Source organism: Erinaceus europaeus, chromosome X, assembly GCF_950295315.1.
Source record: "Erinaceus europaeus chromosome X, mEriEur2.1, whole genome shotgun sequence".
Lineage (NCBI taxonomy): Eukaryota > Metazoa > Chordata > Mammalia > Eulipotyphla > Erinaceidae > Erinaceus > Erinaceus europaeus.
The window spans coordinates 22914156-22940038 of record NC_080185.1 but is presented as its reverse complement, the minus strand read 5'-3'; the positions used below and the strand labels follow the sequence as shown (position 1 = coordinate 22940038).

The window sequence follows — 25883 nt, the reverse complement described above, 5'->3', positions numbered from 1 at the left end:
TTTGTCTCTGAAAGGGACCAGAGGAGCCAGCACTGTGCCCCATCCACGGACCGGACCGCTCCTGGACCTCTCCGCCACGCGCAAACCCATCCCACTCGGCCCCGTCCCGCCCAGCCCCGCCCCCGCACAGACAGGAATGCACTGCCCGCCCCGCCCCACCCACACGCTCTTCCAGCTCTGATCCACACGCATTTCCTGTCCCGCTCGCCCCGCCCCAGCTCGCCTCACCTCCAATGGCACTCACTGCCCGCTCCGCCCCCGCCTGTCAGCCTTTGGCTTGCGGGCACCTAGCGGCGCCAACAGCCGGCAGCCAGCAGCCAGCAGCCAGCAGGCAGCGGGGAGAAGGCAGCGTCCAGCAGGCAGCGCTAAACCGTAGCGCCATGGACGGGCGGGTGCAGCTCATCAAGGCCCTGCTGGCTCTTCCCATCCGGCCTCAGACGCGCCGCTGGAGGAACCCCATCCCCTTCCCCGAGCTGTTCGACGGCGACACCGACCGCCTGCCCGAGTTCATCGTGCAGACGGGCGCCTACATGCTGGTGGACGAGAACGTGTTCACCAGCGACGCGCTGAAGGTGACGTTCCTCATCACCCGCCTCACGGGCCGCGCCCTGCAGTGGGTGATCCCCTACATCCGGAAGAAGAGCCCCCTGCTCAACGACTACCGCGGCTTCCTGGCCGAGATGAAGCGGGTCTTCGGCTGGGTGGAGGACGAGGACTTCTAGGCCGCCGGACACGCCTGCCCGACCGCCCGGGAGGGAGTCCAGGAGTCCCGGAGCTCTGCGGGCGGCAGCTTGGCCGCGTCCTGGTCCCCGTGGCCGGATCGCCCCAGCTGCTGCCTCCAGCTGCCGCCGCCGCAGCCCGCGCTGCCCCCAACACCCTCACCTGCCAGTTGAGTCTCCCTGCTGGGCTTCCTTTGTTTAGGAGGAGGCGCCTCTCCCTCCCTCCCTCCCTTCCTCCTACCAGCCCTCCATCCCTCCTGGCTCCTCTGGTCTCCCTGCTCCCCTCCCTCCCTCCTTGCTCCGTGGGGCGTCCCTTTGTTGCAGCTCAAAACCCACTGAGGCCCACAGGCCCTCCAGCGACTCTTGCCCTCCTGCTGCCGTCTGAGGGGACTGCCATGGCTCTGAGTGCCCTGCTTGCCTTGCCTGAGGGCTGCTGCTCCTGCTCTGTGTGGACTGGCCACTAGCACCCACCCAGCAGGCTGCAGCTGCTGCCCCCTTGGAGTCTGGGTACTTGTGCAGCCTCAAGCCCTTCTCACCAAGGACTGCAGCCTCCAGCCATCTGCACTGGCCAGCAGGGCTCTGGGTCAGGCTCAGACACACAGCGCCCCACTCCAGCAGCCCAGACTCCAGGGGGCCAGGCCTGAGTCCTTTGCCCTGGCACAGGATGCCTCCCCTGTCTCCTCCCACAGATCTCTGCTGCCCAGGCCCAGGCCCAGGCCTGCCTGTGGCCACCTCACTCACCCCTTTCCTCCGTGGACCTGGTCGTGTTGCTCCCTGCCCACTTCTCTTCTGACCCTGCAGCTGTCTCTGATGTGTGCCTTTTGTCCCTCACAGCCGTCCCCCCCCACCCCTGCCCCTGTCCCAGTGCACTGCCCAGCTCCTTCACACTACCTGGACAAACTCTCTGCCCTGTTTTCAATAAATGCCAGACACTATTGGAAAAGAGAGTGAGTGTCTGTGAGTCTGGTGCTCTCCCTCTTGCTCCAACCCTGGGGATCTAGATGTGCCCCTGCCCTCTGTGGCAATGGGAAACCCAGTCATGACACCCAGAAGATGGCCTAGAGATGGGACCCTCTGGTGAGTGTCCAGTCCCAGGTGCTGGCTCTCCAGCCTTCATTGCCATGCCCCATACCGTGTTTGGGTGCAGGTGCGGCCATGAACTGCAGGGTCAGGTCTGGGGAAACTCTCCCTCCTTTCCAGGTGGCTGCTTGGAAGCAGGACACTTGCTCTTCCAAACCATGGATCTCCACAGCTGTGTCCATCACCTGTCAGAGTCCTTTTATGCCATCAGTTTTTCAGGAAATATTACCTTAGTACTCACCCGCTTGGGCACCTACAGGACAATAAAACTAAATATGTGAAGGACAGAACAAATCCACCAATCCTGTTTCTTTGCAGGGCTGTGCAAAGTCTGAGCTGCATGAGTACCTTGGGCAAAAGTTACTTGTTTGTAGGGCAGCATTGAGTTTCATTGTTAAAAAAAAAAAAAAAAATGTCATGCAGTCAGCTCTGCCTTTTTTTTTTTTTTTTTCGACTTGTGTTTTCTTTTCTGGTCTTGGTTTTCAACTTCGGCCTGAGAGTGAGATCATCCCATATTCATCCTTCTGTTTCTGACTTATTTCACTCAACATGATTTTTTCAAGGTCCATCCAATATCGGCTGAAAACGGTGAAGTCACCGTTTTTTACAGCTGAGTAGTATTCCATTGTGTATATAGACCACAACTTGCTCAGCCACTCATCTGTAGTTGGACACCTGGGTTGCTTCCAGGTTTTGGCTATTACAAATTGTGCCGCCAAGAACATATGTGTACACAGATCTTTTTGGATGGATGTATTGGATTCTTTAGGATATATCCCCAGGAGGGGAATTGCAGGGTCATAGGGTAGGTCCATTTCTAGCCTTCTGAGAGTTCTCCAGACTGTTCTCCACAGAGGTTGGACCAATTGACATTCCCACCAGCAGTGCAGGAGGGTTCCTTTGACCCCACAACCTCTCCAGCATTTGCTGCTGTTACCTTTTCTGATGTATGACATTCTCACATGAGTGAAGTGATATCTCATTGTTGTCTTGATTTGCATTTCTCTGACAATCAGAGACTTGGAGCGTTTTTTCATGTGTTTCTCAGCCTTTTGGATCTCTTCTGTGGTGAATATTCTGTCCAAGTCCTCCCCCCATTTTTGGATGGGGTTATTTGTTGTCTTCTTGTTGAGTCTGGCAAGCTCTTTATATATATTGGTTATTAAACTCTTATCTGATGTATGGCATGTAAAGATCTTCTCCCATTCTGTGAGGGGTCTCTTGGTTTGGGTAGTGGTTTCTTTTGCTGTGAAGAAGCTTTTTAATTTGATGTAGTCCCATAGGTTTATACTTGCCTTAGTCTTCCTTGTAATTGGATTCATTTCGTTGAAAATGTCTTTAAAATTTATGCAGAAAAAAGTTCTGCCAATATTTTCCTCTAAGTATCTGATAGTTTCTGGTCTAACATCCAAGTCCTTGATCCACTTGGAATTTACTTTTGTATTTGGTGAAATACAGTGATTCAGTTTCATTCTTCTGCATGTTTCAACCCATTGTTTCCAACACCATTTGTTGAAGAGACTCTGCATTCCCCATGTAATAGTCTGGGCCCCTTTGTCAAAGATTAGATGTCCATACGTGTGGGGCCTCATTTCTGGGCTCTCAACTCTATTCCACTGGTCAGTGTTTCTGTTCATGTTCCAGTACCAAGCAGTTTTGATGACAATGGCCCTATAATACAGTTTGAGATCTGGGAGTGTGATGCCTCCGGTTCTGTTCTTTTTTCTCAAGATTGTTTTTGGCAATTCTAGGTCTTTTCTGGTTCCAGATAAACATTTGTAGCATTTTTTCTATTCTCCTAAAAAATGTGGTTGGGATCTTGATGGGGATAGCATTAAATTTGTAGATGGTAATATATTCATTTTGATGATGTTAATTCTTCCAACCCATGAACATGGAATATCTTTCCACTTGTTTGTGTCTTTTTCAATTTCTTTGAGTACTGACTCATAATTTTCAGTATACAAGTCTTTCACTTCTTTGGTTAGGTTTACTCCTAGATATTTTATTGTTTTTGTTGCTATAGAAAAAGGAACTGATTTCTGGATTTCAATTTCTTCTAACTTAGTGTTTGCATAGAGGAATGCCACTGACTTTTGAATGTTAATTTTATAGCCTGACACCTTACTGTATTGCCTGATGATTTCCAAAAGCTTCTTGCTGGATTCCTTAGGTTTTTCCATGTATACTATCATGTCATCTGCAAATAAGGAGGGTTTGACTTCTTCTCTTCCAATCTGTATGCCTTTAATTCCTTGCTCCTGCCTGATTTCTATTGCAAGAACTTCCAACACTATGTTGAATAGTAATGGTGATAGTGGGCAGCCCTGTCTAGTACCTGATCTGAGGGGAAATGCTTCCAGTTTTTCACCATTGAGTATGATGTTGGCTGTAGGTTTGCTATATATAGACTCCACTATCCTGAGGAATTTTCCATCTATTCCCATTTTTTGTAGTGTTTTGATCATAAAGGGATGTTGTATTTTGTCAAAGGCTTTCTCTGCATCTATTAATATGACCATGTGGTTTTTGGTCTTGCTTTTGTTGATGTGGTGGATCACATTGATTGATTTACGTATATTAAACCAACCTTGCATGCCTGGGATAAACCCCACTTGGTCATGATGAACAGTCTTTTTGATATACTGCTGTATCCGGTTGGCTAGAATTTTGTTCAATATTTTTGCATCTATGTTCATCAGAGATATTGGTCTGTAGTTTTCTTTTTTGGTTGTGTCCCTGTCTGCTTTTGGTAGCAAAGTGATGTTGGCTTCATAGAAGCTGGCAGGGAGTATTCCAGTGTCTTCAATCTTCTGGAAGACTTTTAAAAGTAGAGGTATTAGTTCTTCTTTGAAATTTTTGTAGAATTCATTTGTTAAACCATCTGGTCCAGGACTTTTATTTTTGGGGAGATTTTTGATAACTGTTTCAATTTCATTAGCTGTGATGGGCCTGTTCATGTTATCCACTTCCTCTTGACTTAGTTTTGGAAGTTGGTAGGTATCTAGGAAATCATTCACTTCTTCCAGGTTCTCTAGCTTGGTGGCATATACTTGTTCATAGAAGCCTCGCATGATATGTTGAATTTCTGCAGTGTCTGTTGTGATATCTCCTCTTTCATTTACTATCCGATTTATTTGGGTTTTCTCCCTTTTTTGTTTTGTGAGTCTGGCTAAAGGTTTGTCGATTTTGTTTACTCTTTTGAAGAACCAACATTTACTTTCATAGATCTTTTGTATGGTTTTCCTATTCTCAATGTTATTTATTTCTGCCCTAACTTTAGTGATTTCTGTCCTTCTGGTTGCTTTAGGATTCCTTTGTTGTTCTTCTTCTAGGTCTTTAAGATGTGCAATCAGGCTATCTATTTGTGCCTTTTCTTGTTTCCTAATGTGTGCTTGTATAGCTATGAACTTCCCTCTTAGGACTGCTTTAGCTGTGTCCCAAATATTTTGATAGCTTGTGTCTTCATTTTCATTGAACTCTCGAAACATTTTGATTTCTTCCTTGATTTCCTCTTTGACCCAGAAGTTGTTAAGAAATATACTGTTGAGCTTCCACATTTTGGGACTGTTACTAATCTTTTGTTGATTGTTAAGTGTTAGTTTAATTCCACTGTGGTCTGAGAAGATGCTTGGGATGATTTCAGTGCTCTTGAATTGGCTGATGCTGTCTTTGTGGCCTAACATATGGTCTATCCTTGAGAATGATCCATCTGGATTTGAGTAAAATGTGTATTCCAATTTCTTGGGATGAATGACTCTGAAAATGTCCAATAGTTCTAGTTTATCTATCTCTTCATTTAGCTCCCTTATGTCTTTACTGATTTTCTTCCTGGATGATCTGTCAAGGTGAGAGAGTGGGGTGTTGAAGTCCCCTACTATGATTGTGTTACTGTTAATATATTGCTGTAGCTCTTTCAGTAGAAGATTGATGTATCTAGATGGCTTCTCATTGGGTGCATAGATATTAATAATTGTTAAGTACTCTTGATTGACTGATCCTCTGAGCATTAAGTAGTGTCCATTCCTATCTTTTTTAATCTTATCTATTTTAAAGTCTATCATGTCAGATATGAGAATATCTGTTCCTGCCCTTTTTTGTGGGCCATTGGCTTGTATGATAGTTTTCCATCCTTTCACTTTAAGTCTGTGTTTGTCTTGTTGAGTTAGGTGAGTTTCCTGTAGACAACATATTGTTGGGTTGTGTTTTCTGATCCATCTTCCTACTCTGTGTCTTTTAATAGGTGAATTCAGGCCATTGACATTTATTGATATCAAAGATTGAAGATATTTTAACGCCATTCTTGTAGAGTTTTAGAGTGTTTTGATATATGTCCTATTTGTGGTGGTCTGGTTGTTTATAGGAGACCTTTCAGAACTTCTTTCAGGGCAGGCTTGGTGATGGTTGCTTCCTTCAACTGTTGCTTGTCTGAGAAGGTTTTGATGCTTCCATCTAGTCTGAATGACTGTCTAGCAGGATATAGTATTCTTGGCTGAAAGCCTTTCTCATTGAGCACTCGATAGATATCTTGCCATTCTCTTCTGGCCTGTAGTGTTTGTGTGGAGAAGTCTGCTACTAATCTTATGGGTTTTCCTTTGTAGGTGACTGTTTTTCTCTTGCAGCCTTGAGGATCCTTTCTTTATCCTTATTCCTTTCCATTTTAAGTATGACATGTCTTGGTGTCTTTAGGTCTGGGTTAATTCTGTTTGGGACCCTCTGGGCTTCTTGAATCTTTATGTCTTTGGTGTTGTCTAGACTAGAGAAATTTTCAGCTATTATGGCCTGGAAATGCTTTCTTCCTCTCCTTCTCTTTCTTCCTCTGGTAAGCCAATAATGCGTATATTGTTTCTTTTGAAGTCATCCCATAGGACTCTGTTGTTGTTTTCAGCATCTCTTAATCTCTTTTTGAGATCTCTTACTTCTTTTTTAGTTGTTCTGCCTTTTTTTTTTAATGTGCATTATTTTCCCAAACTGTATGAAAGTGATGGGAAGGCTGAACTTACTGTACACATGGACTGCCTGACTTATGGCAGAAAGTAGAAATATACTGTGACCACACCAAGGGATGATGCTTACAGGTTCAGTTCTTTGACTTCTCTCACTTCCATTCTGTGATTCATCTGACTGCTTATTTTTGCCACTTAATCCTCATGCATGCATGATTCCATAGCTACCAGGGAATATATATATATACATATATGTATATATATGTATATATATATATATATTCAGACAGAAAAATGTGGTTACAGATGTCACAGCACCAATTCACTTCTTAACTTTATTATTATTATTTATTTCCATTAGGGTTATCGCTGGGGCTTGGTGCCTGCATGACAAACCCACCACTCCTGGTGACCTGTTTTTCTTTTTTCCCTTCTTATGTTGATAGGACACAGAGAAATTGAGAGGTGAGAAGGAAATGCAGAGGGAGAGTGACATATACGTGCTGCTCTGCTTCACCACTCATGAAGCTCCCCTCCTGTATGCGGGAACCAGTGGCATGAGGCTGGGTCCTTGCTTATGGTAACATATGTGCTCAAACAGGCGTGCTACTGCCCCCCAAACCCAGCACTGCTCGACTTTTAAAGGGGTTTTCCCCTGTTGCCACACCCATGCTCCCATGTGCAGCTTTGTGCTCAACCTGGGACTTTGTACATGGCAAACTGTGTGCTCTACCAGGTAAGATATCTCCTTTTCCTTCTGTTAGATGAGACCCTTGACTTTTTAAATGCTATTTTATTTATTTATGAAATAAAAAAATATATTGACAAGACCATAAGAAAAGAGGGGTACAATTCCACACAGTTAGCACCACCAGAACTCCATATCCCATCCCCTTCCTTGAAAGCTTTCCTATTCCTTACCCCTCTGGGAACATGGAACCAAGATCATTATGGGGTGCAGAAGGTGGAAGGTCTGGCTTCTGTAATTGCTTCCCCACTAAACATGGGCATTGGCAGGTCGACCCATACTCCCAGACTGTGTTTATCTTTCCCTACTGGGGCAGGGATCTGGAGAGGTGGGAGTCCCCAGTACATTGGTGAGGTCCTCTGTCCAAGGAAGTCAGGTTGGCATCATGGTAGCATCTGCAACTTGATAGCTGAAAAAGCATTAAGATATAAAGCAGAAAAAGAATGTTTAATAGTCATTAACGTAAAGGCAAGAATATAGCAGATTACTTTTAGGATCTCCATTTTGGGAAAAGTTAGTAGGTCTATTTTAGGTATATTCCAAGGGGCTGGTGAGTTTACTAATTTCTGCCTGAGCACAACAGCTAATTGGCAGGTGGACCAAAGGTATTGTCTGGGGAGATGGTGTCAGAGTTGGAAATAGGACCAGAAAGCTGAATCAGGAGCGAGATTAGCTTCCCAATGTGGGAAAGATTTAGAAGTATCATTTTGTTGTGTCTTTTTTTTTTTCTGTCTTTCTACTTGCTTGCTGTTTTGGGTCACTGCAAACTATTGGGCACTTTGCTTTAAGGTATATATTTCCCCCTAACTTATGGATACACGGACGCATGTGTTCTGTCTCATGGGCACTGATCTTTATCTAGGTTCTGTGGTGTGGTTAAGAGATGCACCACCCAATATGGAATTGAGGAGTCCTATAAGCTAGGAAAGGTCTAACCAGAGTGCGCGAGCTGAAGGGTTGACATTGCACGCCTAGTGTCTCTGGACACAATCTGAAGTGAAAGGTGTCGAGGTGGTACTGGTTGCATGGATTTGGCTGAGCTCAGCAGATGGCAGTAACCAATGGTCTGGATCAAGTGAAGCATGCAGGAAGACAAGCCATGGCCCAGAGTTTCCAGGACTCAGGGAAATATGGGTTTCATAGAGAATGGGGAGGGTTCCTGCTGTCTTGGGGATTAAGAAGGCAATAGATAGTTATTATTGTAACCCAGTTATAAGGGAATTTGGTTCCCTTTGAGAAGCCCGTGGTCAAGATTTTCTGTATCATACAAAACCTTACCATTAGTTATGCCATTTCATGTTATTTACATATAGCTGTATCTAATACAGTGACACATGCAATTGCTTCTGAGACCCTTGGCTTTTGACGTTATATTAAATTGATGTTTAATCAGTTCCAGTCATCTGTTATCTCTTGCGTGCTTAACAGTTGCCTCTTATAGCAACTACCTACTTGTATAATCTTTATAATTACTGCCTCTTCTGAACCTCTCAAGCTCATGTGATATTGCACCTGTCCGTAAATTTCCTTCCTTTGGTGTCTCATATCAAGTCACCCCTGAAGTTGGTGCAATTGTTTTTGTTTTGTTTTGTTTACTGCCAGGGTTATTGCCAGGATTTGATGCCTGATCCACCACCCCAGTGGTCATTTTTTAATCTCCCCTCCCTTTTCTGACACCAAGAGAAATAGGGAATGAAACGTGGGGAGTGGGGGGAGGGGGAAGAGAGAGAGTGTGGTGAGAGATGAGAGAGACAGAGAGAGAGAGAGAGAGAGAGAGACAGTCAGTCAGTCAGTCAGTCAGTCATTTGTGGCACTGCTCCACAAATTGTGAAACCTCTTCCCTACAGTTGGGGACTGGGGTCTGGAACCGGGGTCCTTGCCCACGGTGATGTGAGCTCTACAGTCTACGTGTTTCACCCACGTTCTGCCAGTTCTACATTGAAGGATTATAGTGCTGCATTTACTACCAGTGACATAGTCCTCATTTTGCTCCAGCAGAGAACCCACTAATGGCTTGTATAAAGAAGCCAGAACTCCTACCTTCTGCACCTGAAAAATAGTTTTGTTCCAGGGGCCAGGCAGTGGAGTAGCTGGTTGAGTGCACACATTAAAATGCACAAGGATCCAGGCTTACTCCTTTGCTCCCCACCTGCAGGGGAACACTTCACAGTGGTGAAGCAGGGCTGTAGGTGTCTCTCTGTCTCTCTCCCTCTCTTCCCCTCCCCGCTCAATTTCTGTGTCTCTATTCAATAATAAACAAATAAAAATATTTAAAATAAAGAAAAATTTTGTTCCATACTTCCAGAGGGGAAGAGATACTAGGGGAAGATGGCTAGAGGGCTCTGAACCCAGTTCCATCAGGACCCAGAGAAAGAACAGGAAAAAAGGAAGGCCATTGGGAAGTAATTCATAGGTGTGGGTGTGACTGAGGAAGAGAAGAGAGGTCCATAAAAAAAAAGGGGTAGGGCCGGGTTTTGGCACACCCTGTTAAGCACACATGGTACTAAGTACATGACCCACACAAGGATCTCAGTTCAAGCCCTCGGCTCCCCACCTGAAGGGGGGATTCTTCACAAGTGTCAGGGCAGGTCTTTAGATGTCTCTGTATCTAACCTCCCATCTCAAATTGTCTCTGTTCTAGGAAATAAAAAAAAATGGCTGCTGGGAGCAGTGAATTCATAGTATGACCCAGCAATAACCCTGGAGGAAAAGAAAAAAAAAGGAGAAAGAAAAGTGGCAAATATATATAAATATAGATAGATAGGTAGATATAGAAATAATAATAGTCAACCCCGATGTGTGGCCTTGGGAGAACTACTGCAATTTCCAGTGGAGGGAAAGGGGACTCAGAACTCTGGTGGTGGGAATGGTATAGAATTGTACTCTTGTTATTTTGTAATTTTGTAAATTACTCAAGAAAAAAAAAAAGTAGTAGTGAAGAAAAAAAACAGTTTACTTATTTATTTATTTTAACCAGAACACTGCTCAGCTCTGGCTTATGGTGGTACAGGGGATTGAACCTGGGACTTTGGGACCTCAGGCATGAGAGTCTCTTTGCATAGCCTTTATGCTATGTCCCCCCACCCTGTTTTTGCTTTTAATTTGTGTATACCAGACCTGTAGATTCCACATAGAAGAGAAATCATCGAATGCTTGTTTTCTTTTTTCTTTTTCTTTTCTTTTTTTTTTTTTTTTCCTCCAAGATTATTGTCAGTGCTCAGTGTCTGCACCATGAATCCACTGCTCCTGGAGACCATTTTTTCCCCTTTTCTTGTTCTTGTTGTTTTGTCATTGTTGTGGTTATTATTACTGCTGTTGTTGTTGCTGTCGTTGGATAGGACAGAGGGAAATGGAGAGAGGAGGAGAAGACAGAGAGGGGGAGAGAAAGACAGACGCCTGCAGACCAGCTTCACTGCCTGTGAAGTGACTCCCTTGCAGGTGGGGAGCCTGGGGGTCGAACAGGGATCCTTACCGTGGTCCTTGCGATTTGTGCCACGTGCGCTTAACCCTCTGCGCTACCGCCTGACCCTCCAATAGTTGTCTTTCATCCCTTTACTTATTTCACTAAGCAGAAACACCTCCAGTTCCAGCCGTTTTGTCCAAAGGACACAACATTGTCTTTTTTTTTTTCTTTTAAATTTCTGAGTAGTATTCCATGGTGTCTATATCCCATAACTTATTATTATTATTTTTTAACTAGCGCACTGCTCAGCTCTGGTTTATGGTGGTGCAGGGGATTGAACCTGGGACTTTGGAGCCTCAGGAATGTGAATTTCTTTGTATAACCTTTATGTTATCTACCTCTGCCCATCCCATAAATTCTTCACCTAGTCACCTGTAGGTGGACATTTTTTAGCTGCTTCCACTTGTGGGCTACTGTGTATAACATAGTTATGAACACAGGGGTGCATATGTCCATTCTAATTACTGTTTGCATGTCTTTTGGATAAATACCTAAGAGTATACTTGAAACTTTTTAAAGTTCTAAATTGATGTTATGTTCATAAATGCTTTTTAAAATAAATATGATTTGGAAATATTTTTGCAAGCTCTTATAAAGATCATAATATACAGAGAACAGCAGAATGTACCCGTTTTTTTGTTGTTGTTGTTGTTAAAATAGACACTAACCCAAAAAGGTTTACATGTGCATACACATGCATACACACTTGCACAGAGACTTTATCAGATGAGTATGAAAAAGAGAAAGACACATACTAAGTTTCTAGTAGGGATCACAAGTGAGTAGGTGCTTTAGGGTTGTGAACTCACAGGAAAAAACGTTTGCACTAACTAAAATGAGGGTATTTGTGAATATTCACAAAAAGTGCATAATCTGGAGAAACAACATGAGGAGGATGAAATACCAGGGTCCCCACATGACAAAGATGTATTGCACTCAGTGGGTAATGGAGGAGAATTAAATGAGATCATATAGAAAGATGTGGGTATGGTTAAGAGAAATTATGATAGATTTTTTTTTTCTTTTTCTAGAGCTGTTCACTCCAATACTCCTTCCCTACTACATTCACCTCTTGGGATAGAATGGGAGTAGCCACTCCTTTGAATCTGGCCTAGTCTTGCACTTGCTCGTGCCAGTAGAACGTGAGCAGACATGATGTGAGCAGGGTTTTGATAGTCTCCTCACTTTCCAGTGATTGCTATGAGAAACATATGCCCTGGGTATTTGCTGATCCTTCAGCTTGGGCTGCATCTGGATGTTGATTCCCACACACTCCCCATCCTAGATCCAGCACATCCTGACTGCATCCTGAAGTAGAATAGCCACCCCCCCCCAGTAGCCTTCAGCACATGAGCAACAGAAATGCTGGCCTTTATGTTCTAGGGAGATGATGATGATGATGATGATGATGATGATGATGATTTGGACAACACTGTTGCAGCAGCAATAGGTTATTACAAAGGAAAACAACAAGTTGTTGAATGTAAAACATTAATTCTCCAATAAATAAATAAATAAATTTTTAAAAAAAGGAAAACAACAAGGGATTCTGAATTATCCTGGAGCTGGCAATAGTAGGTAGGCTGTTATTCCCCCCACAACAAAGTAAGGCAACAAGTCGTTATTGGAATACAGACTTCTACCAACAGAAGAGAACCCTTGGGCAGGGTCAGTGACGTTTACTAGAGGAATTTGGCCACAACCTTCTCAGTCTAGCAGAGATGAAGGACACATGTTGACCGAACTCAACCCAAAGTCTCAGGGCAAGGGGGCTGCTTGGGTTGCCCATAAAAGCTAACCTCCGGGAGTCGGGGGGTGGCGCAGTGGGTTAAGCGCACGTGGCGCAAAGCGCAGGGACCGGCGTAAGGATCCCGGTTCGAGCCCCCGGCTCCCCACCTGCAGGGGAGTCGCTTCACGGACGGTGAAGCAGGTCTGCAGGTGTCTATCTTTCTCTCCCCTCTCTCTCTGTCTTCCCCTCCTCTCTCCATTTCTCTCTGTCCTATCCAACAACAAAGCAACGTCAACAATGGCAATAATAACCGCAACGAGGCTGCAACAACTAGGGCAACAAAAAGGGGGAAAAATGGCCTCCAGGAGCGGTGGATTCATGGTGCAGGCACCGAGCCCAGCAATAACCCTGGAGGAAAAAAAAAAAAAGCTAACCTCCTAGGCAAAGATTAGTGTGTAAGACAGTGGTTATAGAAAGGTAAATAGAGGGGCCTGGTGGTGGTGCACCTGGTTGAGCGCACATGTTACAGAGCACAAGGACCCAGGTTCAAGTGCCTGGTCCCCACATGCAGGGGGAAAGCTTTGTGAGTGCTGAAGCAGTGTCTCTCTTCCTCTCCCCCTCTCTACCAACCCCCTTCTCTCTTGATTTCTTTTTTCTTTTTTTTTAACACACTTTGTTTAAATTTATTTATTTATTTTCCCTTTTGCTTCCCTTGTTGAGTTCCCTCTTGATTTATGGCTGACTCTATCCAATAAATAAAGGTAATAAAAAAACTTTTTTAAAAAAAAGGAATTCTCGCAGGCTGGGTGGTAGTGCACATGGCACAAAGCACTGGCTTAAGAATCTCGGTTTGAGCCCTGGGCACCCCATCTGCAGTGGAGGTCACTTCACAGGTGGTGAAGCAGGTCTACGGGTATATGTCTTCCTCTCCTCCTCTCTACCTCTCCTCCTCTCTCAATTTCTGTCTGTTCTATCCAACAGCAGTGGCAGCAATAACATTAACAACAATAAGAACAAGGGCAACAAAATGGAGGAATCGCCTCCAGGAGCAGTGGATTCATAGTGCAGGCACTGAGCCCCAGCAATAACCCTGGAGGCAAAAAAATATATATCATAAAAATAATAAAGAAAGAAATCAGAGTGCTCATATTACCACACGTGAGAACCAGGTTCATGCCCTTGCCACTACCTCACAGGAGGAGAAAACCTTCACATTAGTGGAACAGCACTGCAGATGTCTCTCACTCTCTATCTTTCTTCCCTTCCAGTCTTTCTCTCTCTCTCTGTATCAAAAAAATGACCATCAGGGGCCAAGACCTCTAGTAGATCACTCTTTTCACCATCACTAGTCACTTCCATCAGGAATGTCATCATATACCCTCTTTTGGACTCTTGAGGACCTTGCCCTCACTGCAAAGGAACATTATTTGTAGGGACTACCCAACTGTCCAAAGGGACATTGCGTCAACCTACTCTGCCACTCAAGGAAAACTGGTCCTGAAGAGAGTTCAGTCTAGAATTGTCCTAGCTGTGACCATGGACTGGCGCAGACACCACCAGGTGAGCTGCTTGACACAGTGGGGCCACCATCCCCCACATCCCACAGTGCTCTTCATGACCACCTTTTTTTTTTCTTTTTTAATTTATTTTTTATTTTAGAAAGGATAAATTAACAAAACCATAGGGTAGAAGGGGTACAATTCCACACAATTCCCACCACCCAATCTCCATATCCCACCCCCTCCCCTGATAGCTTTCCCATTCTCTATCCCTCTGGGAGCATGGACCCAGGGTCATTGTGGGTTGCAGAAGGTGGGAGGTCTGGCTTCTGTAATTGCTTCCCCGCTAAACATACATGACCACCCTTTGACTGGTCCTCCATAGATGGTCACTATGGCCCTTTGGCCCAAGACTTCTTTCTCTCACACCAGTACCCCCTGCCCCAATTTTAATCAGCCTTCTTTAGCTTAGAGGCTATCCCTGCCTCCACGCCCCATCAGTTGTTCCTGGAGCTTAATTTTCACTTCCTGAATTGGAGATTCTGTCTTCTGGTATCTGAGAACATATATTCAAAGTGGGAACACTGAAGTAATTTCATGAGAATCACTTGTTGAATGACTATCCTGTCTCAATGACAACATGAGTGGACTTCAAAGGCATTATGCTAAGTTACATAAGAGAAAACTAAACATTGCATTATGCCACTTATATACGAAATCTTATTATGACTTTAAAAACATTGAAAAAAGGAGGAGAGTAGATAGCATAATGGTTATGCAAACAGACTCTCATGCCTGAAGCCCCAACATCCCAGGTTCAATCCCCCTCACCACCATAAGGCAGAACTGAACAGTGTTCCGGTAAAAACAAAACAAAAACAAACAAAAAAACATAGAAAGTAGATATTATGTTTGTGGTTACTAGGCATGACGAGTAGGAAGAACAAGGGATTGTAGGAAAGTGGTCAGAAGGTATATGTTCTCCATTATAAGTTAAAGGAGTCTTTGGAATGCAGTGTGCAACAGGAGAACTGTAGCAGGCCAGGTGGTGGTGCGTCTGGTTAAGTGCACACATCACAGTGCACAAGGACCCAGGATCAAGCCCCTGGTCCCCGACTGCAGGGGGAAAGCTTCTCGACTGGTGAAACAGGGTTGCAGGTTCCCTGTTTCTTTCCCTCTCTATCTTACCCTCCCTCCCATCTCAATTATCTCTGTATCTATACAATAATAAATAAATAAACAAATAAATAAATAATAACTTGCTAGCATAAGTCTGAGAAGTAGAATGGCTAAGAGTATAAGAGTTTTCATCACAAGAGCATGCTTTTCTTTTTATGTATCCAAATTAAACAAGGTGTATTAACTGGGACTACTGTAATCATTTCAGGATCTATGTAAATCAAACTATAATAATGTTCACTTTAAACATAGACAGTGATATACAGTCATTCATTGCTCAATAAAACTGGGGAAAAGTAGGTAATAGGACTTAAGAACCCTGTTAGATTTTAGGCTGTAGTAAACCCGATGATGCATTCTTTGAACTAAAAACTGCCGTAGTACCAGTTTCTCAGTCTGAGTGGATGATTTACATGTTTGATTTTCTTCTTTTTTTTAAAATCTATCTCAGTCAAGATAATTGTCAGGGGTCGGGCAATAGCGCAGCGGGTTAAGTGCAGGTGGCGCAAAGCGCAAGAACCAGTGTAAGTAAGGATCCCGGTTCGAGCCCCCGGCTCCCCACCTGCAGGGGAGTCGCTTCATAGGCGGTGAAGCAGTTCTGCAGGTGTCTATCTTTCTCTCCCCATCTCTGCCTTCCCCTCCTCTCTCCATTTCTCTCTGCCCTATCCAACAATGATGACATCAATAACTACAACAATAAAACAGCAAGGGCGACAAAAGGGAAAATAAATAAATAAATAAATATTTTAAAACGATAATTGCCAATAGAATCATTTTGTTTCCACGTCCCAGTCTCATACCTTAAGCAATGAGGTTCGTGGAGATAGTTCACATATGAAGTTATGAAAGTAATACAAGGGCTTTTTAATCACATTCAAGTCTGTAAAGAACAATATTTAATATAAAAGCTCATTAATACCCTTTCAGATACTCGATGATAAATGATACTTTAGGGATAAAGATAATGGTGAAGTTAAATCTAGATCTTTCCAAAGTTCAGTGATGTATACAACACTACTAAGATCTTCCAAAAAGAAATAGCCCAGCCTCCCCAGATCCCTGCCCCAATAGGGAAAGGGCGAGACAGGCTGGCTGTTTGTATCGACCTGCCAGTGCCCATGTTCAATGGAGAAGCAATTCCAGAAGCCAGACCTTCCACCTTCTGCACCCCACAATGATCCTGGGCCCATGCTCCCAGAGGGATAAAGAATAGGGAAGCTATCAAGGGAGGGGATTAGATATGGAGCTCTGGGGGTGGGCATTGTGTGGAAATGTGCTCCTCTTACCCCGTAGCGTTGTCAAGATTTTTCATTTTATAAATAAAAATAAATTTAAAAGAAAAATCAAATTAAACAGAACTTTAAAAAGAAGAAATACAATTTTATTCAAATATTTAGTTAGCAAAGCTACTAAGCACAGTGTTGAATGAAAAAGAAAGACCCCTGCCTGTGAAACATGTGAAGAAATAAAGGATCATACATCAAGTAAACCTAAAGGTATAACCAACCGTAAGTCTGGATTTTTCATATGTATATATATCGAGAGAGAGATTATGTGTGTGAAAAAGAGAGAATACATATGCACATGCACACACACACTCGCCAGGAATCAAACCTATAGCCTCATACAGGTAAAGCATGTGCTGTACCCCACCTGAACTCTATCTCTGGCCCTTTATTAGAGAGGAGAAGAGGAGTTTTTCTTTGAAGTAGTTTTGAACTAGTTGTCTAGATAATACAAAGGTAGAGAATATGAGTATTCAAACTGACTTTCAACATGGTGGGTTATCTATAATACTCCTGATGACTCCTCTACTTCTGGTTTGTTCTATCTTCCCAGAGATATCCACTCTCAGAAGCCAATTGGTTTAATACATTGACTATAGTCCTCATCTTCAGCTCTTTCTTGCCATGTGACTATCAATATTTGAATGGGAGTATTATTACCTTGGGTGGACCCAGAGTTCCTCTCACCTCAGTGATACAGTCATCTTCCAAATGAATTTAGTGGGTACCTGTGTTTTCAGTTTTAGCAGGTCACCAGACAACAAAGTGCTTTGAGTGGCATGCTTCTGGGAAATACTAGAGCCTCAGACCACCATGGATCATTTGAGCCTCTTAGTTGATGAACTGACACTTAACACAACTTATGTAATCAAGGTCATAAAGGTGAACAACAGAGAATGTACTGTGTAAGTAGTCATAACATCAGGGCCAAGCCTGCCTACACTGTCTCAAATGATGTTATTATCTGATTCTATTTCTTAATTTTATTATGATGATAGAGACAGGGAGAAAATAGGTGTGTGTGTGTGTGTGAGAGAGAGAGGGGGGGGGAAGAGATAGAGAGACCTGCTGCACTGCTTCACCACTCATGAAACTTTGCCTTGCAGGTGGAGGCTGGGGGCTTAATCCCTGGTCCTCATGCTTGGTATCTCATTGTTGTCTTTATTTGTATTTCTCTGACAATCAGTGAACTGGAGCTATTTTTCATGTGTCTGTTGGCCTTTTGTATCTCTTCTGTAGTGAATATTGTGTTCATGTCCTCTCCCCACTTTTGGATTGGGTCATTTGCTTTTTTTGTTGCTAAGTTTGGTGAGCTCTTTATATATTTTGGTTAATTGCTTCTTGTCTTATGTATGGGATGTAAAGATCTTTTTAAAATAATTTTTATTGTCTTTATTTGTTTATTGGATAGAGACAGCCAGAAATTGAGAAGGAAGGAGTTGATAGAGAGGGAGAGAGACAGAGACACCTGCAGCTCTGCTTCACCACTTGTGATGCTTTCCCCCTGCAGGTGGGGACTGGGGCCTCGAACCTGGGTCCTTGTGTTGTAACATGTGCTCAACCAGGTGCACCACCACCTGGCTCCCTGGATATAAAGATCTTAAGATAGTGGAGTTCATATACAGCAAACCTACAGCCAACATCATAATGGGCAGAAGCTGAAAAGCATTACCCTTCAGATAGGGGACTAGGCAGGGCTGTCCACTATCACTACTACTCTTCAACATAGTATTGGAAGTTCTTGCCATAGCAATCTGGCAAGAGAAAGGCATCAATGGAATACAGATTGGAAAGAAATAAATCAAACTCTCACTTTTTGCAGATTACATGATTATATATATATATATATATATATATATATATATATATATATAATTATATATATGGACTCCATCAGAAAGCTTCTGTAAATCATTAGGCAATATAGCAAGGTGTTGGGCTACAAAATCAATGTACAAAAATCAGTGGCATTTCTTTATTCAAGCACTAAGTCAGAAGAGAAGGATATCCATAAATCACTCACATTCACTATTGCAGCAAAATCAATAAAATATCTAGGAATAACCCTAACCAAAGAAGTGAAAGACTTGTATGCTGAAAACTATGAGCTGCTATTCAATGAAATAGAAAACAATACAGAGAAATGGAAAGATATCCCTTAGTCATGGACTGGAAAAATTAATATCATCAAAATGAATATTCTACCCAGAGCCATATACAAATTTAATGAGATACCCATCAAAGTCCCATCAAGTTTCTTTAAGAGAATAGAACAAAAATGACAATCATTTATCTGGAACCAGAAAACAACTGCAGTGATTTCCTACTGCAGGTGGGGAATGTGAACTTGGTTCCTTGTGCCTGGTTGTATATGAACTTTACTGTGGGAATCTATATGTTTACTGCTTATTCTCCTGTGAAATTTATATAAAGCAGAATTGACTGCAATAAATATGAAGGAGAACAGAATATATACATTTAAATACAACGCATTGAATTCATATAGATCACACTAAATATATTAATAATATCTATAATCACCCATATATTTTAGCATATTTTAATTGTTTGCAAGATTAAACATAAGTATTTAACCCCTTCTCCTTTTTCTAGTGTTAATTTATTTATAAGAGTACTGCTCAGCTCTGGCTTGGTGGGAAGATTGAACTTTAGACCTCAGAGCCACAAGCTTGAAAGTCTTTTTGCAGAGTCAGTATGCTGTCTCCCCAGCCCTCCACTCTACACTTTCATAAAATGTTGACAAGTTAGAGAAAAACTAATATTAACTGATGAACGCAGGAAGGAGGCTTGGTGAAAGCGCTTTTTCTTCAGTGTTCTTTTCCCAATTATTTTGAGTTTATCACCCCAGTAAACTCTGCCGCCGAGTTATGGGACTGAGTGAGTACAGTTTTTTTTAGTAGAGGCAGAGGAGAGAGAGAGAGAGAGAGAGAAGAAGAAGAAGGAGGAGGAGGAGGAGGAGGAGGAGGAGGAGGAGGAGGAGGAGGAGAAGAAGAAGAAGAAGAAGAAGAAGAAGAAGAAGAAGAAGAAGAAGAAGAAGAAGAAGAAGAAGAAGAAGAAGAAACCACAGCTCTAAACAAGAAACCGCAGCTCTAAAGCTGCCTTTATTGTAGTAGGGGTTGGACTTCAACTTGGGTCATACACGTATCAAAGCAACACACTATACAAGTGAGATGTTGATATTTCACCAGCCCGTGAATGACTATTCTCTCTAAGTATTCTAGAATGTGATTCCAGGCACTGTATAATGGGAATTCGGTTAGGCTCTGGACAAGGATACACATAGGTTGGGAAGTTGGAAAGCATCCAGCATGTCTGTAGAGCAGAAGTCTGTGTCTGACAGTGGAGAGTGTCCATCAGTCTCAGGAAGAGGGACAGAACAGGTCCAGTGTTATTGCTATATCTTGTTTTCTGTCTCCATCTTTCTTTGTGTCTATATGTCCATTTATACTTCTCAGTGACCGTCTATCTGAGTCACCTAAATTCAGTGTACTATGTAGATATGGTCACCTTCAGAGAAGCACAGATATGTGGCCTGGGCCTGGATGTGGTAATCTTAGTTCTTCTGGTTCAGGAAGGTGGTCAGGAACAGCCACAGGTAGCAATTGCTATTCTACATAATGGTGGGCTTCCAGTGACTGGCCCAAGTCCCAGAGCAATATCCTGGATGATTATCCATAGTCACACAGTACGGTGGGCACTACAGTTCACCCCTCCTATCCACAGTGAGGCTGTCCTTCACAGGTGAAGGTCACATCCTCTCTAGACTCTCCTCACTTCAGGAACCAGCAGCCATCAAGAGTTATGGGCCATACTCACTCAGACCAGTTGTCAAGTGTACCTTGTTCTTGCCATGTAATAATCAGCAAAAGTCACACATGCTCTGGAATCATCATGTAATGTCACTGATGTTCAAATGCATTAATGAAATTAAAATGTTCATTTGTAATAAAGGTTAGATGTAGGGAAAGTTGAGCATAATAGTCATGATGCAGAAAACACACACTTTTATAGCACTGGTTGGGGGCAATGAATAAAAAATAATTTGTAGGTGGTTGATAAATACCTTATGAAACGTATGAATCAATTTTAAATGCAAGTTTATTGAGAAAGAACAGAGGAAATAAAATTGAATAGGAGTTACAGAAAAATGATAGTTAATGGGTTGGTAAAATAGCTTACCTGGGAAGAGGCTGGGTGGAGGAGCACCTGTTTAAGCTCACTTTATCAATACAACATTCAAAGACCTAAGCTCAAGCCTCCAGTCCCCACCTGCAAAAGAAAGTTTTGTGAGAAGTGCAGGTGTGCTGCAGGTGTCTCTATTTCCCTCTTTCTATCTCCCCCTTTTCTCTTGATTTCTGTCTCTATCCCACAAATAAATGAAATATTTTAAATAAAATAGCAAACCTAGATAGTACACTGCTTTGCTATGTGTGAAACCCAGGTTTGGGCCCAGCTCCCACTGAATTGGAAGATGTTTTGGTGATGTGGTCTCTCTCTCTCTCTCTCTCTCTCTCTGTGTGTGTGTGTGTGAGAGAGAGAGAGAGAGAGAGAGAGAGAGAGGAAGTCAGATCTGGAGTGAAGATGTCCCAATGGCAACAAAAAGGAGAAGATAAAGAATGGGCTGGTGAGTGCTCACTTCAACAGCACCTATGTAGTAGTCCCTCCCACCTGGCGCTTTGACTTCTGGCTTCAGTCTATTTTTTTCAAATACATTCATTAAAAAGTCGATCATGACAGTGAAAATGATAACAGTGCACACTCAGTTGTCTGAGTCAATTATACACCCATGTATTGCAACTGAAATTAAAATTACTGTATATATGAACTGTAGGCCTATGTATTCAAACACCCTTGCAAATCCTTCAACACCAGGTGCAGCCACTCGGCCACTCCTTGTGTGTGTTTGAAATCAGGTGTGGTGAAACCAAGCCAATCAGGGTGTATTTCTCTCATACACACTTCTACATTGCTATACATTAAAAACATCTTTGCTCTTGTAAGTGTTTATGATTTCTGAGAACTTTTATCTAAGCGCCACAATGGTTCCTAAAGGTGCTACTTCTTCTAAGCTTTCTGACAGATGAAACTAAGCTCCAGAGGAAGATGCTCATCATCCAGGAGAAGGTGAAACTCTTGGATATGATCAAAGATGGGCAGAAAATCGTGGAGGTTGCCCGCCATTATGGACTTTAGTGAGTCTACGATAGGCTCCGTCTGTAAAGAAGAAAAGAACATCTATCTGAGCAGGGAGCGCAGCAAGTTAAGCACACGTGGCGCAAAGCATAAGGACTGGCGTAAGGATTCTGGTTAGAGCCCCCTGCTCCCCACCTGCAAGGGAGTCGCTTCATAGACAATGAAGCAGGTGTGCAGGTGTCTCTCTTTCTCTCTCCCTCTCTGTCTTCTCTTCCTCTCTCCATTTCTCTCTGTCCTAGCCAACAACAGCAACAACAATAATAACTACAACAATAAAACAACAAAGGCAACAAAAGGGAATAAATAAATATTTTTAAAAAGTAAAAAAAAAAAGAACATCTGAGCAGCTGATACTGTCTTTTTCAAAAAGGAGGCAAAGGTAAAGGGGTGTTATTTCATGTCTAGAGGGCTCTAATAATGTTAAAAACCTTATTTAGAAGGTCCTAAACATGTTTTCTATGCTCTAACTACAAAAATATTTGATTTATAAATAAAAGAATCCTACTTTGCAGAAATTCACTTATTGCAGTATAGTCTGGAACTGATTAACAGTGATAAATGAGGTGATACTATACTAAGAATGGGCTGGTGAGTTATTATTTATTTTTTTTACCAGAGCACTGCTCAGCTCTGGGTATGGTGATGCAGGGGATTGAACCTGAGACTATGGAGCCTCAAGCATGAGAGTCTGTTTGCATAACCATTATGCAATCTAGCCCCACCCACTGGTGAAATGTCTTATAGGGATAGTGTACTCATTTGCCATATGCTCAACTCTGATTTGAGCCCAGCCCCTACAGCACTGAAGGAAGCTCTGGTGCCGTATTCCCTTTTATTCTCTCCCTGCTTCCACCTCTCTGTCTCAATATTAAAAAAAAATAATAGGGGGTTGGGTGGTAGCAGAGCGGGTTAAGCCACATGGCGTGTAGCCCAAGGACCCGAATAAGGATCCCGGTTAGAGTCCCCGGCTCCCCATCTGCAGAGGGTCGCTTCACAAGTGGTGAAGCAGATCTGCAGGTGTCTTTCTCTCCCCTTCTCTGTCTTCCCCTCCTCTCTTCATTTCTCTCTGACTTATCCAACAACAATGGCATTAATAACAACAATAATAATAACCACAACAATGATGTGTTTATCTCCTGTTAGCCCTCCTGCCTCACTAGCCTGCTGTCTCAATTCCAATTTCACTCATATGTGGAATGTAAAGAAAAAATTAAAGCAAGTGAACAATTAAAAGTAAGCCAGAGTCAACAAAATAGCTCACTTGGATAGTGTGCTGCTTTGCCATGTGTTTGTCCCAGATTTAAACCTGACCCCCACTGCACTGAAGAAAGCTTCACTGCTAGGGTCTCTCATTCTCACCCTGCCTCTATCTACAAAATGTTTTTAAATTAAGAAAATCAAACACTCAGGTTCTTAAAATAGGTTACTAAGGGGGGGAATGAATGGTTGGAAGAGGGCTGAGTGGACTGTGGTAGAGGAATTATGGTACTTTCCTGATGGCACACATATATCACTGTATCCATAAAAACATGAAAAGTGTTGTAAACCAACATAACATAAATTTTAAAAGATTTCTTTTGTTGACCTGGGGCCTTTAGCATACTCCTGGGCTGACTTTTTCATAGAGAAAGAGAGATATAGGGGCTAGGTGGTGGCTCACTCAATTAAACACGCATAGAATGAAATGCAAGGATCTGAGTTTGAGCCCCCAGCTCCCCACCTGCAGGGAGAATACTTCACAAGTGGTGAGGCAAACCTGCAGGGCACACACTCTCTCTCTCTCTCTCTCTCTCTCTCCCTTCCTCCCTCCCTCCCCATCTCCCCTTCCTTTCTCAATTTCTCTCTGTTCTATCCAATAAAAAAAGGAAAAATTACCCATCAGGAGCAGTGGGTTTGTAGTGCTATCACTGAGCCCCAGTGGTAACCCTGGTGGCAAGAACAAAACAAAAAATAAACAGAGAGAGATACTATGCTGGAGCTTTCTCAGAAGTCATGACACTCCCATATATTTTCTGGGCTTGAAAATGTTCAATGCACATAGCAAGACACTTGTCCTACCTGGTGAGTTATCAGGCCCTGTTTAGTTATTTTAAAACAATTCTAGGTAATATCTTCAATTTGTCATTCTTCAAGGTAGTCAAGAGAGAAATAAATCTCTCTCATTGGCTTGCAGTGCACTAAAGGACCTGAGTTTGAAATATTCCAAGCACCAAAGTAACATATCTAGAGATGGATTTTTCTGATCATCTTGGGGAATTATGTCTGAATTATTGGAGCAGTCTATCTGAACATCTTATAGACTAAGTTCCCATGCCCATTACTTCTGTGATTATTGGACAAGGCTTAAAACAGTGCTCCAACTCCAGAATAATCCATCAATATCTTTCAGTTTCTAAAGCAGACGATGAACTCCAACAGAAATGTCATCCAGCAGGGACAATGGCTATATTATTGCACAGGACATTTTTCAGCTATTTGTCTTTGTTTCATAGCTCATAGTTTGGAACTGAATTTAACCAAACTTATTTTTTTTGGTTCTTCTCAGCTCTAATGGAGGACTCTAAGGTCATCTCTCGTAGCTAATCTTGTTTGTGATGTTCCAGGGCATGTAGGGCCCTGAGCTTCTGTAAGATAGGACCCAGTGTTCATGTGGTTCACCTACAAAGTTGAGTGAAGTTGACGGATAAGCTTTGTCAGCTCTGAGTCACATGTGTTTCTTTGTAATGACTCACAGCTGAAACCAACTGTAAAAATTCACAGCAGTTGGTTCCCTGAAAAGAAAGCATATCTAGTCTCACACGGAATGATTGTAAAGATTGGTGCTTTTTAGAGTCAAAATCTACAGACTACCTTCTATCATATATCAAAAGATGGAACCTTAGTTCTTTTTGCAACCTTAATTGTCTGTTGCTATATAAGCTCAAGTTATAGGCATTAGAATACAGACACCTTTGAAGGATCACTATTCTATGTACACATTCTTTTTGGGGGTAGCATAGTATTTCACATGATTGACTTATTTTAATGTGATGCTGGGAAGTGAACACAGAGTCTTTGTGCATGCAAGGTATCACAAAGCCACCTCCTGGCCTGAGTTATTAATCCTACGTTTTTAGAGACCAAGACCCAAAAGCACCACAGTCCACCATTCTTGGTGCTATCCATGGTGTCCCTATATGGTAATAGGAGCAGACGCTGTGCCTCAGGGATGGAGGACTTGCATACTACTGCTCATCAACCTCCTGAGCCCCCAAATAATTTATCTTTAATTACTAAACAACTTCACAATCCTAAAATAAGCTTTATTTAAGTGCAGTATGTTATTATTTCAATATGTTACTAGATCAGGCAGTGAATAAAAACATTGTGGCACATCCAGACAACGAAAATCTAGGTTTTGTTAGTTTGTTTGCCACCGGGGTTATAGCTGAGGCTTGGCATATGAAAAATTTAACTATTCCCAGTAGCCATCCCCCCTTTTCTTTCTTTTTGTGATAGAGATAGAGAAATAGGGAGAGAGAGAGAGAGAGACTGCAACACTATTTCACCACTTATGAAACTTCCCCATTTCAAGTGGGGGCCAGGGGTTTGAACCTGGGTCCTTGCACATGGTAACATGGGCACTCTACTGGATATACAAACTCCTGACCCCTTAGGTAATATTTAAATAAACCACCAGTACTCACAATAGTCTGGATGACTACAGTAAATACAATCAGTCCTTGAACAGCACAAGGTTTAACTGTGCTGGTTCACTACATGCAAGTTATTTTTCTGTTTGAAGACAGGTTCTGGGAATAATGGCTGCCGTGTCCCTTTCCTGAGGCTGACCTTGCAGACATATCTGTGAGCAGGACTGGTAAGTAGAATGTAGAGAAGATAAGACCTCTAGCACAACACCAGCTGCAGGCCTGGAATCTTCCCCAGAGACTAGATAACTCATTGACAATACATACTACTGGGGCATACTGCCCTAGTGCAGGACAATAGATAAATAACTTAAGGCTATATCACCTATGT

The 25883-nt window shown here is 42.7% G+C and overlaps 1 protein-coding gene across 1 annotated transcript; it reads left to right on the top strand.

Moving 5' to 3' along the window:
- Nucleotides 1-228: 228 nt before the first annotated feature.
- Nucleotides 229-1666, top strand: LOC103128053 (retrotransposon Gag-like protein 8). The gene has a single exon (XM_060183519.1). The coding sequence runs from the start codon at nucleotides 234-236 to the stop codon at nucleotides 720-722; it is 489 nt and encodes a 162-aa protein (XP_060039502.1). The 5' UTR covers nucleotides 229-233; the 3' UTR covers nucleotides 723-1666.
- Nucleotides 1667-25883: the final 24217 nt, after the last annotated feature.

Bases quoted from the DNA above. Each gene is read 5' to 3' on its own strand.
- LOC103128053 (XM_060183519.1), top strand. From the start codon at position 234: ATGGCACTCACTGCCCGCTCCGCCCCCGCCTGTCAGCCTTTGGCTTGC.